The following is a 16,164-nucleotide window of genomic DNA, read 5'->3' as shown; positions in this document are numbered from 1 at the left end:
ATTTGGTTCCGTGCTGAAACTAATTTTTGAAAGACGATTTTGCCTGGGTAACGTTTCAAACGTTACTCCAGCAAAATTTGTTTTTCTTAAATAACTTAAAAACTACAATTCAAACAAATTTTGCTATTAGTAAACAAATTGCTCCTCATGATACACTAATTATTTGTTTAAGTCTCATCTCTCTAAAGCAAAACATTTTGCCTGGGTAACGCACACCCGATCACGCGCAAAGTTTGTGAATATTTGGCGTAGAAGTAGCCGGTCCGATCTGGTCTTCTGGTATCTCTCAGTGCGGGACAAGATTACTTCACCCACGCCCAACAGCGTAATTGTATATCAAAGTAGGTATAGGCAAGTTGCTACTGTTTTTAATTTGTTTATAAATTAGAAGCACTTGAAATTCAAACTCCTATTATTTTATTTTAATTGAAAAAGTATGATAAGGAATTAGCGTAAAAACAATCGTTATTCTCCGTGATTTATCACAAGGTCTGATAATAATAAAACAAATGCTTTGTTTCTTTGTTTTTCATATACTTACTCAAGGCTTTAAAAAAGAAAAAGGAATTTGATTAGATAGAAAAAATAAAAGATACTATTAATATGAAAGATTTATTCAAATAACATTATTATAAAAATATTATAACCTTATTATCTTACATACTATTGCCCAGTCCACTTATATAAAACGTGCTAACGACTCAAACTTTACACTCAATAACAATACAATTTCAACACAATAAACGCAATTATCTAATCTTGTTTTAAATAAAAAAAATGTGGTCCTTAGCAGTATGTATAAAAATAGAAATAATAAATCAGTCGACTATGTATTATGATTTGCATCACAAAGTTCTTTGAACTGCGCCGTCTTTTGTAACGTTATTTGGGTTCGTCGTAAACATTAATGAGTTTTTGAATAATTACATTCAACAACACCTCTTGCACATAACTTTAAAGTTCAATACAAAAATCTTATGTATACTGAATACCGAGTTAGTTTTCAAATATAAATAATTGTACAAAGAAATTTAATATTACTTTATATGCTTTAACCCTGGTTATTCCCAGAAAATTATATATATACCAACGAATGAATAAACTTTTAGTCGATTTTGAATCAGTGTTATAACATAAATATTTTAAATAATAACTAAATTTATCGAATGTAACTACGCCATAACGCGCTCACGTAGGTACATACTGTCACAGATATTTCATGTAACTACACTCGTTGAACATTAACATTTCAAAGCTAAAAATTAGGCTAGATTATTATTAATCAGAATATGAAGTTTTAACTCCATACGTCAGCAGAATATTTCTTCATAGACTCGAGTTTCTTGAGGAATTGCGCCGCTTCGTCCTCCGTGCGACCTCCCTTCTCTCTCACAGCCCTTAGCACAATGTTACGGACGTCTACAGCCATATTTTTGGCGTCACTGAAAATAAAAACATTTTTGAATATTACACCTTTTAAATATGACATACTCGTATGCGTCCGTTGTTGTCGTGCACTTATCACTGTAAAAAATGCCAACGTAATCATGATTTGACAAAAATTTTACGTCACGTATTTGAATGTAAATAACGCGTTTAATAAATGGTCTAGTGAATACATTATTTTGTTATCGTCAATGATAAAATGCTACCGTATTGTGGATCCTAGGTCAATCGTTTTTTTTTTTTTTTGCATTGATAATATTGACTTGTGGCCCTTGCTTCGTAATTTTAAGTATAAATTTGAACACTTAAATATTACAGTAAAAAAAATACATTAACATAAATCAGTTTATTTTTATACACTCCTCAAAAACCATTTGTATTGTTTAAAAATAATTATAAATACCCGCAAATATAGAAATGTCCGTTTCTCTTTCCAAGCACATCCCAGATCTGGTCCAGGTCCTTCTCCAGGAGGTGAGTGACGTATATCTTCTGGGCCTGGTCTCTCGAGAACGCTACATTGAGTGTGACGTCACCGTTCTTTTGGTACTCCTCCAATTCCTGTAATTTTAATTGTTATTTAAATCTGATTACGTTTAATTAAACAATACTTTTCGGTGTCAATTATATGTAAATTAAAACATGAAACTTTCGAACCTTCAATAATTTATAAAATAATGTAAGATATTAATTATTTAAGTATGAATTGTGTATTTTATTTTATTAATGTCTTATATGGTAGTGTAAACTGTAATCCAACATTGTATATGTCAATTATGTACCTCTTGGTATATGTAGTCGTGATCCCGATGCCTGCAGCCAAAGTAAAGGATGGTATCTCCAACCTCTTTGCCGTTTTGACGAGCGAAAGCGCGCTCTTGGAGGAAACCTCGGAATGGAGCCAGCCCCGTGCCGGGACCGACCATCAATATTGGGGTTTGAGTTTGCAATGGTAACCTGCACACAAACAATAAATATGTTAGCGCGTTTAATTTAAAGATAAAATTATATTTTAAAAGTAAATCAATTGATGAACTTAATTAATTATTTTAATAATAATCAAATGGATAAAAGTATTAATAATCATTTAATTATTAAATAATAATAATATTACATGTCATATTCAAAATAACGATCAAAACAACACAAATAACACCTGCGCTGACTCACACAGTCACGCCACTCGAATTATCGTCTTATAAATAACGGTCGTCTGCAGTTGCGAGTCATTCTTGTACCGACTTTGGTCGAGTCAAGATGTCTAAAAAGTATTATATCAGTATTTAATTACGTAATACAACCACGCTTTAACATCAGAAGTAGAAGATGAACCAGCCCTTACTCGGAATCCTGGCAGGCTGGCACAAATTCTTCCATCATACTACGTGACAGTGTGCAACTGTCTCTGTCACCATCATGACAGTATACCACTGTGGACTTCAACCTTCGAAAAAAAATTGGATTGAATTGACTTCAATAATTATACAAGGATGAAGGAACTCGCACAATGTGTGTTTTCTTGTGCGTTGTGTGAAGTAAATGTTTGTGGTGTGGAATAACGGTAATGTAGTTCATCAATATTATAATCTGATGTGCAATCCGGGCGGTTGTCCAGGATATTTGAGCCTTTAATTGTGGTACACCGTACAAGCGAACGACGTGCTTATGTCACAAATAATAAGGTTTTGATCCTAGGGAATTTGAATCCAATGTGGTGCCTTCGATGGCGCCCAGTGTAAGCTATTGTGGTGGTAAATTATTATTTTTCTGTATTTTGACGATTGAAAAACGCTTCTAAGCGAATTCCAGTTGAATAAATCAATATTTGAGTTTGAGTTCATCATGTGGATGTGATGGTGTTCTATAAGGTCAGTTTGGCCGAGCGGTTATGTTTGTGTTATAATACATTGTGTTTTCACATCACGAGATAAATTACCGTACTCATTTCAAATGAATGTACGAGGATGTTTTGTGTTATTGTTTTACTATGGCCAAGCCGGATATAACTTGTGTTTTAACTTTTAATTATGTTCCAGGACTTATGATTATCACTTGAGAGTTGAGATACAGATGAAATACAGAAGCCGCTGTTCGCAGCTGGAAAAACTCGTTGAGCTATCGAATCCTATGTAAATCACAATAATACTCGACAATGATTGCTATGAAGCGAAAAGTACAAGCAATTGCTAGACTACTATTGTGTCCTATGTACTTACGTGTAAGAATAGTACCAAAGCCAAATTTAGATGACCGTGTTAGCGGTAATGGAAACTAATGATAATCGACTGCCACTTGTCTGTACGGGTCTTCTGTGACTTAGTCTGACAACTGGGCAGATAATAATACAATTGAATGCCACTTGTCTGTACGGGTCTTCTGTGACTTAGTCTTACAACTGGGCAAATAATATAATCAGATGCCACTTGTCTGTTCGGGTCTTCTGTGACTTAGGCTGGCAACTGGGCAGATAATAATAGAATTGAATGCCACTTGTCTGTACGGGTTTTCTGTGACTTAGTCTTACAACTGGGCGGAAAATAATAATAACCTGATTGTCACTTGTCAGTATGGATCCAGACAGTGGTTTAGCCTGACAACTGGACAAAGAAACAAATAATTTGAATATAATGTACTACTTAAAACAAGTCTGAATGTCACCAGCTGAAGTGAATTATATCATTGATATTTTGAGTTTTGAATTACCGCTCAGAGCACGAGCTTTTTTCAGAATGGCCGTGTTAGCGCGTTTAATTTAAAGATAAAATTATATTTTAAAAGTAAATCAATTGATGAACTTAATTAATTATTTTAATAATAATCAAATGGATAAAAGTATTAATAATCATTTAATTATTAAATAATAATAATATTACATGTCATATTCAAAATAACGATCAAAACAACACAAATAACACCTGCGCTGACTCACACAGTCACGCCACTCGAATTATCGTCTTATAAATAACGGTCGTCTGCAGTTGCGAGTCATTCTTGTACCGACTTTGGTCGAGTCAAGATGTCTAAAAAGTATTATATCAGTATTTAATTACGTAATACAACCACGCTTTAACAAATATAACTCTCATTATTCACTTTATTCTTTACATTTATAAGTCTAAATATTGCTCGCATACAAATGTACACATTACAAAATAAACTCTGTTTTACATTGTGTCGAACAACCAGCGGTCAAACACGGAAATTTACGCGAAGGTTAAATTGCGTAATCCTGTGCAATCTTCAGAATGAATGAACTTAAAGGCCAAAGTGCTATTTTATCTTTTTATGTACAGGTTGATAGAATATCAAATTGTTGAGCGTTAGAAATTATTCAATAATTACTCATGTTTTGATAACAGAACAATTAATGAATGTTATCATTATCACAGAACAAATCTGTATTCGATATTTATTCAAGGAAAACCAAATATTATAAGTATATTTTATCACGTGAAAATGACTTATAGAATTTATATTTATGTACCTATAGCAAGAGATTTTTATCATACTATCTTTGATATAAGAGTAGGTACTCTAGTCATTAATTGTGCAACTTGTATACTTTATCATTTTCCATTTATAAGTACATATTATTCATCCGTCGACAAAACAAAGTTACATAATATATGACTTTTCACGCTTATTGTAGGAACACATTGTGTATAACTAATCAAAGTAATCGGTTATATGTATAAGCTTTTTATCACATATATCTTTATATTGGTATTTAAATAATGTACAACTCAAGGGCGCCCGTAATGTAATATGGAAGGTTAAAGATAACATTTAATTTTAGGTGGTCATTGTTTTATATATTATACATATAGCTGCTCCGCGCGGTTTCACCCCCGTGGCTCCACTCCTGTTGCCCGTAGCGTGATGAAATATATAACCTTCCTCGATAAATGGGCTATCTAACACCGAAAGAATTTTTCAAATCGGACCAGTTGTTCCCGAGATTAGTGCGTTCAAACAAACAAACAAACTCTTCAGCTTTATAATATTAGTATAGATAATAAATAGTTATACTGTATAAGTTGAATCAAATGTATAAATTTGTAATTTAGGTTAGGTATAGGCAAATCTATAAATTAAGTTTGACAATTATTTTTTAACATCACCACAGCTCCAATAAGTGATCGTAAACATCGTGATGACGACAAATAACGCCATTAGAATACAAACAGTATATAATCAATTATTGTATTTATAATAGGAACAACACGTTAATGCAGATCAGCCACTAAAACGTTATACAGGGTATCGCACCCTCGGTGTACTTAAAACTATAAAGTTTTGCATATATGTAGATTAAGTAAAAATGCAGACACATTTTTTTCTATTAAGTAGATGAATTCTTAAATCTCTCTGTGTACTCTTAACTTAAAAACCCCGTTTTTGCCACCCGCTCGCGCGCTTACGTTTAAGATTGTTTTCACAGAGAGAACTGCGCGAAGCTAGAGATGAACATCGAGTTTAAGGAAAATATTAATACAAAATGTTTGACGTCGCTTTGTTGTTTAAATAACTACGTAATCAGTGTACGCAATACTATAATCCATTGCACTAAGTACTACGGACACTTGGGGCCGCATTATGATTTATGACCCTTATTTCCAGATAGTTTACGCCCTGAATTGGACTGATATCACTACATAGTATAAAACAAAGTCGCTTTTTCTGTCCCTATGTCCCTATGTATGCATAAATCTTTAAAACTACGCAACGGATTTTGATGCGGTTTTTTGTAATAGATAAGAGTCATTCAAGAGGAAGGTTTTAGTATATAATTTATTAGGTTTTAGACAAAGCGGGCGAAGCCGCGGGCGGAAAGCTAGTTATATGTATAATTACCTGAACTGCGACTTCCTGATGTACACGGGCACTCGTGGCAGGGGCTTGCCGGGCTCGGGCTTGTGGTCCGCCAGCCACGTGGTCGCCACGCCCTTGTTCACGCGCCCCGTCGACGTCTTGTACTGCACCACCACCGCAGTCACGTGCACCGTCTCCGGGTACAGCTGCATACCACATAACGACTTACAACCAGCCTCTTAGTTTAGGTAGCATACGACATAACGACTTACAACCAGCCTCTTAGTTTAGGTAGCATACGACATAACGACTTACAACCAGCCTCTTAGTTTAGGTAGCATACGACATAACGACTTACAACCAGCCTCTTAGTTTAGGTAGCATACGACATAACGACTTACAACCAGCCTCTTAGTTTAGGTAGCATACCACATAACGACTTACAACCAGCCTCTTAGTTTAGGTAGCATACCACATAACAACTTACAACCAGCCTCTTAGTTTAGGTAGCATACGACATAACGACTTACAACCAGCCTCTTAGTTTAGGTAGCATACCACATAACAACTTACAACCAGCCTCTTAGTTTAGGTAGCATACGACATAACGACTTACAACCAGCCTCTTAGTTTAGGTAGCATACGACATAACGACTTACAACTCGTTAACAACCAGACTCTTAGTTTAGGTACAATATTATATCGAGTTACATACATCCTCATGTATCGAAACTACGTTATACCGACTTACATACATCCTCTCAGTTTAGAGACAATGTTCTACGGACTTACATACCGAGTTTAGATACGACCGACGTCATATCGACTTGCATACATCCTTAATTAAATAATTTACAAATAAATACATATGTATAAGAGCATCTAGCAGTTAAACACCGCTTTTCAAAAATGATACTCTGTTATAATGGTTTTATAAACCAACGAGCATATTGCGGATATTTTAACTTAGCCAATGAGTAGAACAACAAAATTTTCCACCACGGTTAAAAGTTGAGATGTATATTCACTATGTCAAACATTGACGAACAAAATCTGTTCATCTGTTTTGCATGACACAGTTATAGCCTTAAAAAGGGGATGTACACAACATTTCAACAATTCATCACATTTGAAAAGAAGCAAACAATAATTATTTATGTGTACAAAAAATAAAACAGTGTACTATTTAACAACCAAAAATTATACGAACAACAAAGATAATATAATTTAAGCGTGATTATATGCCTGCAGAAGATCTAAGGCTTTGTTTACAACAATCATGCCAATAAAGCATGACTTAACAAAAAACATTTTCGTCTGTCACTCACAGTAACACATTGAATGTTTTGCGTAAGCGCTGATTGATCGTATTTCTTATCAACGAAAACAAGGAAATTAAATATATATCTAAAAACCATTTAGCAAATCACTATTCCACTTAAAGGTCGTTCGTTAAATATACCATGATACTTACTTTAGGACTTGATGAAATAGAATAGTATCTTGGCTGGAGACGAGGTAACAGTTCACAAATATGGTCCAGTGGTGGTTTACACGACTTAATATCTTCCAAAATATGTACGATGTTTCTACAGCTGTCTACTACAAATGATTGGTACAATGCTTTGCCTTCTTGGGAGTTTGTTGCCATGAGAAGTAGTTTCTTCTTATCCTAAACAAATAATGATGTCATTATATCAAGTTATAGGGAAAGCCAAGTATCGATTGCATTTAAAATAATATAGTGTTAAGGAAAGTGCTCAAATAAATGTTCATTTAATTTTCCGCTTGAATTTACATATAATTATAGACTTAATCCCTGAGCTATTTTTATAATTGTTTACAATGAAGGTAATTTCCGTGAATTATCATGGCGCTAAACTTATTATTTTTATTAGTCTATAGTAGTGTTAGCTACAACTAACAACAGCTGTAGCTTTCTTATTGGTCATTATATAATTTGTACAGAAAAAACAGAATACACTAATCTTATGAAATATTTTCAATATTGGTTTTTATTACTTATTGTTTTTAATAATATTAATTTGATGCATTTAACAATACAAGAAACAGTAATAAATTATAATTGGTAATCATCAAATAACCTGGTACATCAAATGAGAATTTTTGAGACAATAACTTTTTGCGTCTAATCCAGAAAGCTACCCACAGAAATTATATTGAAAGTAATTCAATTATAAAATTTGCCTAGGGATCCTTATAATAACAAAATAATGTTATTATACATAAATGTGCCATAATTCTTCACAATATATTCACATACAAGCAAATAAATAAAAAATATGTGCGTGTACTAGTGTACATAGTACGTAAGAAGTGAAACTTCTTTATGACCTTATTTTTCAAAAAATAATTTACTATATGCAACTTTACAGAAATACGTCGAATCACGCGTGGTAGGGATAAGAAAAAGATGAAGAGAAGAGAGGCGCGTAACGGAAAAATGTCACGCGTAACGAAAAAATGTTACACTAAATTTTTTTCCAACCCCGATAAAGAAGTTTCACTTCAATAAATATAAAACCGAATGTTCACATGTAAATTACAAAGTAAAAGACTTACCTCTTCACTTGTGCAGTATTCTACAAGTTCACGTAGGATGTGCGTGCGCGGTAATGCAGTTATTTCTAAATAGTGAGAGAGTGCTGTACGGTATGACGTTGGGCACGGGAATGGATTCTTTTTGGTGCTCTCTTGGTCAGTATTTATAAGTGAGAAGACCTCATCTAGATCTGCACCAGTCAATTCTCCTAATTTATTCACTAAGTTTTCATCATTAATTGGATACACAGCCACATGATCACCTGTGAATATGAAAAAAAGATGAAAATTTTGTACTAAACAATTTAGCTATTATAGTTTAAATATATATGAGATATGATAACAACTAATCATACTTATATAAAGCGAACATTAGGTCATGTACATTGGAAGGAATTTAAACATTTACAAACCTGCTTCATATCGCATTTTAGAATCTGAAATATCCAGTTCGACATGAAGACATGATCGGTCTCCACCTTTGTGCAATTCTCTATTAACCTTAATTTGAGCAAGGAATGGATTCTTAGCATCATAGGGCCTAAAAAATAAGAACCATAATTATTTCAATACTTACATAAGTGTGTAATGTAAGTATTTATGTTTTAAAAACATAAATAATAGCTTCAAGTGTTTTTATTTAATTAATAAATTACAAAAGAAAGCATTGTTTTGTTTTATTACATTATACATTCATAAATTATTTATTTATTAACATTTTTATTTTATAGATAAATTATAATTACTTACGGCCTTTGAACTTGTAATGAATGTAGTCTAGAAATTTCACCAGTAAATATTTCATTGGTTGCTATTTCACCAGGGCCATGAGTTACCAGACGGAATTGTCTTAATAATTCTTCTTCGCCAGTACTTTCAATGTTAAACTTTTCACAAACAGCAGGCCAGAACTTATCTTTCCAGGTAATAAAGTCATCTTCAATACTAAAATTTACACATAATTAATTGAAACAAATACTAATTATTTGATCAGTAGAAACAACATTTAAACACCACTTACTTTGCATCGTCATCACCTAGCCCCAGCTCATATACTCTTGTAGCACCCAATTCTTCAAGACGTTTGTCTATGTAAATTGCAACAGCATTGTAATGCTCGTATGTTTTATTGCCAAGTCCAAACACCTAAAATTGTATAATTCGTTAAATAGAATAACTTATTTGAGGCACATACCTAATTTGAATTGTAAATTACTTAAACACTCAATTACCACTCAGTTACCAATATGGGCATCATACCATGTGCTTCAGTTTAGGTGGAAATATATTTTTTCTGTTGATTAATTTCGCTAAATAGCTAGGTTTGTTTTTAATAACCTGCATAGAAATGTTTGCAATAGATGCGAACATTTTTTATGTGTAACTAAAATGTCGCTCCTTACATGGCTAGCTATTAGTATTTTGTAGCAAAAAATAAACTTATAAACAATATATTGTTATATAATTATCTTTAATTTATATAACAAAATATAAACTAAATCGCGCTGTAACCTATTCGCTTTATTTGACACTTCTATATATTATGATAATTGACAGCTGTCAAACTGGCAGCAGAGCTATATTTCCATAGAGGTTCTGTCATTAGTGAACGATATGAAAAGAATGATTGAGAAACTGGTTTATTAATTAATATAAAATGCGTCACACTTTGGATAACATTGATCTTTGAAATCCTGTTGAATTCCACTGGATGACGTGGACGTAAAAACGTAAGCATGAATCTTAAAACACGCTTGCACGAGGAAAACTAATTGTGTAATTTACTATAGGTAATACTGCAACTGGTATGTACTATGGTATTAGGAGCATAAAATATTTTTAGTTTACGTAACATGCTTGTGATTTTTGTTCCTATATGTATACATATTATGTAGTTTGGGTATCGTAATATGATAAACTCGTACGAGTTCAGTATTATTCACTTAACCGACAACTAATAATATACATATTGTTGTAATTGAAAAGTAAGGCAGTTAATTTTATTTGCAAGTTTGACTTGCAAGTAAAAATGTATACAGTATTCGATGTTACGAATAAAAATTGAGCTGATAAACTGTACACTTAAGCGCAAAAGATAGATATTATTTTTACAGGTTACATAATCTAGACTTTGGACCTGCGATCATATTTAAATTTTACTTATGTATTATAATAAAATAATACTATGTATGATATACCCGACCAGAAATTTTAATATTGTTATACCTAAAACTTTTTAAAGGGATTTTTTTTAATTTGGTTGAAGTTGTTTAATGTTTTTTTTTCTACCAAATACGTAAATAAATATGTACTCATATTTCAAAGGTACATTATTAGCTACTTATTATTATTTAAGTGGGCATAGTTAATAAATAAGTACCTACCTATGTACAGAAAAAAAATAGACAGGACGACCAAGTTGACCTTAACTACATCTACTAAATAAGTAAATATGCTAAGTAATAGTACATAAGTAATAAATTACGTACAAGTACATTTTGCTTGCGTATTTCCCCATTTATAAGTCATATATTATATTATGTACATATGTATATTTTACTTAATACGATAGGATAAATACGTAATATAATTTTAACAGGTATTTTAATGATTAATCCATACTATAATATTGTTAATGCGAAAGTAACTCTGTCTGTCTGTCTGTTACTCAATCACGCCTTATCTACTGAACCAATTTGCATGAAATTTGGTATAGAGATATTTTGATACCCGATAAAGGACATAGGCTACTTTTTACCCCGGGAAATGGAATAGGTTTATCCCGGAAATCCCACGAGAACTATGCGGGTTTTTCTTTTCGACTGCGCGGGCGAAGCTGCGGGTGGAAAGCTAGTAATTAATAAGTGAGTAGGTAACTAATAACTATATTTAAAAAAATGTACCTTAAATAATTTTTATCCTTACTTATATTAAAATTTAAAAGCCTGAGTTTATTTGTTTATCTTTCTTTCACATTGCAATGAAGTCATTTAATTGTATGAATTTATATCTGGAGGCTAGAGTAGGTATTGGCTACTTTTCAAATTATGTGACCTGCGGTCAAACACCTCTTTCCCATGAGCAATTTAATATCTACTTAGAACACGCCGGGAGCCCCAGGCGAAAAGCTAGTAGTGTACTATGTATTCTAATACTATGTAAGTTCTAGTACTATGTATGTAAGCGGGTAAGCTTAGTAATATTTATATATGTATGTGTATAAAAATGTAACCCGTTTTCCTTGGTCACGGCATCACGCGTGAACGGGTGGACCGATTTCGATAATTCTTTATTTATTATATTCCTTCAAGTACGAGGATGGCTCTTATGGAGAGAAGGCGTAAATATATATCACGAGCGAAGCCGGGGCGGACCGCTAGTTATACAATAAAAATAGCGCTATTCTATTCGGCACTGCAGCAGTCCCCTTTTCCAGTCTTAGCCCCTCAACGTTGCTACGTCAATTGAATAATAATATAATAACCCTTGCGCAATCCAACGATTGCTATAAGTATGTTGTTTGTATGAAATATCCACCGAATATTATAAGTATACAGTTACAAATACAATAGACTACCTTGTGTGTTTCGTCTGAGAAAAGTACAAGATACAATAATTACTAGGTAGTAATTCTTATATATAAAAATGAATCGCAAAATGTGTTGGTAAGCGCATAACTCGAGAACGGCTGAACCGATTTCGATAATTCTTTTTTTATTATATTCCTTGAAGTACGAGGATGGTTCTTATGTAGAGAAAACGTAAACATGTACCACGGGCGAAGCCGGGGCGGACCGCTAGTTATTAATTAAAATTTAAATTATCTAACGTGCTCATTATTAGAGCTAAAAATAGATATACTGTTTTTTTGCTTGTTTTTTGCATTCAAAGCAATAATGTTTTGTTCGTTAAAATTGTTGAAACATTAAAATTGTCCAAACAATTCATAAATATAAATTCTACTTACAGCATAGTTTAATCCTGTCAACTCTGGCTCTCCGTTCTTCAACCATTCATAAAAGTCCATAGCATTATCTGTGGGGTCTCCTTCACCGTATGTTGCTACACAAAAAACGGCGAGAGAATTTGGTATATCCCTTAATTTCGTTAACTCTTCCTAAAAGGAAAATTATACATTATTATTCACGCTCGCGCTATTATAAATGTGACGCTTGTTTAAATTGTGATATGTATTGTCATCATTATAATTAATTTATAAATACAAACAAGCAAATCAACACTGATTAAATTAAAGTATTAATTATTTATACATAGTAGGTAGGTATATATTTGACGTTTTCTATTTAAAATAAGATAATACATAAAAAGTACTGTACAAACCATATCACATTCCTCTGGATCTGCGACCATTCCCTTCATCTTGTATCGTATGCCTTCCTTGGCAAGTCGGCCTGCGAACTCTTCACCGGTACCCGTCTGTGACCCATAAAATACTACAAGACTTCTGCCAGACGATTGCAGTTTCTTTATAAAAGAGTTCTCTGTAACCTGTATGGATCCAGCAGGCCTAGAACAAGATTAACATCGTTAAATTATTACAAAACATCTAGATATTTTGTATAAACTTATTTATTCATGGTTATAAACTAATTTGAATTAGTTTATGACATTGAACATGGACAACTCCTTTTGATATCAACATAGAGATTAGAGATAGATTAAGAGAAGTATGTTCCAGGAACACTAAAGTTAGTACAATAATTATGAGCTGACACTACACGCAACACAATATATGTATAATACCTTCAAAGATATCTATTATCTAAATTATATGTACATATAATAAGTACATATCTTTCCTGTTACCTGTATAAGATATTCGAAGTAACTATGTCCTATTTAGTAATGTGATGTTAGTGTAGAATGTAGATAAATTGGCTCAAACTATACTAATATTATAAGTAAATAATGAGGAAGGATTTATCGTCGAGGTCTACTTGGATTTGACTTAAAACCGCTCGATCTGTCGATTAAATTGTTATTGTAAATAGATTTTCATCGGCTATACATTTTTTTTTGTCCCGGCACAACCCTGGGGAAGCCGGGACAAGGACTAGTTTATTAAAAGACAATAATCGAGTGTTTGTAGTGTTAACGTAACAGCGGAGTGTTATACGTGGGGTTATGTCAACTGAAAATATCGCTATCAATGTTATGTTTTTAGGTTAGTTATATGCATATTTTATCATTACATCATCTAGGTATAATGTTATTAATAATTATGACTGGTAACTTGGTAAGGTATATAATATGGATATCACAAGATTTAAAAAATACACTTTTTACTTAAGCTGTTTTTCGTTTTTCGTCTAAAGTTCCGTTATCTGCAAATAACAAAATATATGCACATAAAATTAATGTTTTGAGTAACGTATTTAAAACAGCTATTTAATTGATGTTTCCAAAAAATCGATTAAAAAAAATTTTGACTGGCTACCTAGTCGATATACCTGACAGGGTGTAATCGTTAAGTGTGCACAGGCGATTATTCCGTAACTATTGTAGTCTACAATATCTACAATTTCAGATATAAAAAAAAACTTTAAACTGATATCGAAAGCCCTGTAACTACATAATGCGTAAAAAATAAAATAAAAAATCTGTATTAATAATTAGGGCCGATTTTTCAATGCTTGGATAAAACTTATTCGCCTAATCCATACTAATATTATAAATGCGAAAGTAACTCTGTCTGTCTGTCTGTTACTCAATCACGCCTTAACTACTGAACCAATTTGCATGAAATTTGGTATAGAGATATTTTGATACCCGAGAAAGGACATAGGCTACTTTTTAGCCCGGGACGTAGTATCGGTTTTATCCCGGAAATCCCACGGGAACGGGAATTATGTGGGTTTTTCTTTGACTGCGCGGGCGAAGCCGCGGGTGGAAAGCTAGTAATTACCATTTTAAAAACGTATTCTAATTGCCCGTATTTGACAGTTTATATGACATTTTAATATTATTGTGTACTTTATTGGACGGATAAGTTTTATCCGAGCATTGAAAAATCGGCCCTTAATAATATTATCATCACTACATAGTATAAAACAAAGTCACTTTCCCTGTCCCTATGTCCCTATATCCCTATGTCCCTTTGTACGCTTTAATCTTTGAAACTACGCAACAGATTTTGATGCGGTTTTTTTTAATAAATAGAGTGATTCAAGAGGAAGGTTTATATGTATAATAACATCCATTAAATAGTGGAGAAGTACTGTTATTTTTGAGTTTTCTAATGTGATGTCGTAAATAATTACATTTTTTCCGCTTATATTGCAAACGCAGGCTGAACCCTACGAGTTTTATCAAAATAATGTACTAAGTATTGTACACATTGAAAAGGTCTACAGAAAAGTCCGCGATGGTATATGTCTATCTCTTATGGATAACCCACAATAACTTTTTTTGTCATTTACTTTTTACGACAAATAATGGATAATATAGATCTATAAATAGATCTAATAATATAGATCCTAGACAGATGTTGCCAACCAGCTTTTTGGTCCCCCTCCCCCCACCCCGGTAATTAAATATGGCATACAAAGAAAAAAATAAGAATTTCCAAAACATGCCGTGTGGGGTATCAAATGAAAAAACTTATTGAGTAGATCACGAATATAGCATACTATAACATTTCTTACACTTTCTCTAAGATTTTTTTAGAAAATTTACAAAAATGCTCCATTTTTGAGTTAAAATATATTTAATAGCAAATTAGTATTACAACATAATATGTGTAAGTTATGTTGTACCTCCTTCATAATCTAAATTATTATATTAGATATTTATTATTTCATTATATAAAACTTAATAAAAAGTCTATTTTCAATTATAATGGCAGTTTATAATATAATTTATATTCATCAGAAGTTGAGCATGTCTACGGTAAGCAAGGCCGAAGGCGGGAAAACAAATACAGTGTCTGAAGGTCTTCTGTAATTTTAATAAAGCCGCCATTCGCCTTAGTTTTGAATAAAAAAAATCTTTTCTGTATCAGAACTGTAAGTAATTTTAAATTGGCATTGTATTACAATTGGCATAATCTTCTTCAATCTTATTCCATGTTTAGTTACTACAATTCTTACATAAAATAATATGCTTGTATGTAAGCTTGTATTGTAAGCATTGATAACACTTTAGTTTGTTTGTGAACTTTATGAATCTTTAATTAAAATTAAAGATTTTAATTAAAGATTCATAAAGTTCACAAACAAATTTTTAATGCAGAACTATGTAGGTAGGTATGTATAAAAACTTAGATCATCAAGTAACTTAATGATCTAAGTATAAAAATAATAATATGATAATGTACATTGTATT

General features: G+C 32.4%; 1 protein-coding gene across 1 annotated transcript in view; it reads right to left on the bottom strand.

Moving 5' to 3' along the window:
* Positions 1-598: 598 nt before the first annotated feature.
* Cpr (Cytochrome P450 reductase) overlaps positions 599-16,164 on the bottom strand; it is a 30,743-nt gene continuing 15,177 nt past the window's right edge. The window contains exons 2-12 of the mRNA XM_090105807.1: positions 13,162-13,348; positions 12,788-12,937; positions 9,842-9,966; positions 9,571-9,765; positions 9,234-9,361; positions 8,842-9,083; positions 7,733-7,930; positions 6,301-6,464; positions 2,229-2,403; positions 1,850-2,007; positions 599-1,442 (exon numbers count right to left, since the gene is read on the bottom strand). Coding sequence (XP_089961933.1) covers positions 1,298-1,442; positions 1,850-2,007; positions 2,229-2,403; positions 6,301-6,464; positions 7,733-7,930; positions 8,842-9,083; positions 9,234-9,361; positions 9,571-9,765; positions 9,842-9,966; positions 12,788-12,937; positions 13,162-13,348 — 1,867 coding nt within the window. The 3' untranslated portion in view covers positions 599-1,297. The remainder of the gene's footprint in view (positions 1,443-1,849; positions 2,008-2,228; positions 2,404-6,300; positions 6,465-7,732; positions 7,931-8,841; positions 9,084-9,233; positions 9,362-9,570; positions 9,766-9,841; positions 9,967-12,787; positions 12,938-13,161; positions 13,349-16,164) is intronic.

Source organism: Colias eurytheme, chromosome 9, assembly GCF_061535395.1.
Source record: "Colias eurytheme isolate Ceu_HAF_F1 chromosome 9, ilColEury1 Martin Lab GWU primary, whole genome shotgun sequence".
NCBI classification, from domain to species: Eukaryota; Metazoa; Arthropoda; class Insecta; order Lepidoptera; family Pieridae; genus Colias; species Colias eurytheme.
This window is presented reverse-complemented; position numbering and strand designations above follow the sequence as displayed.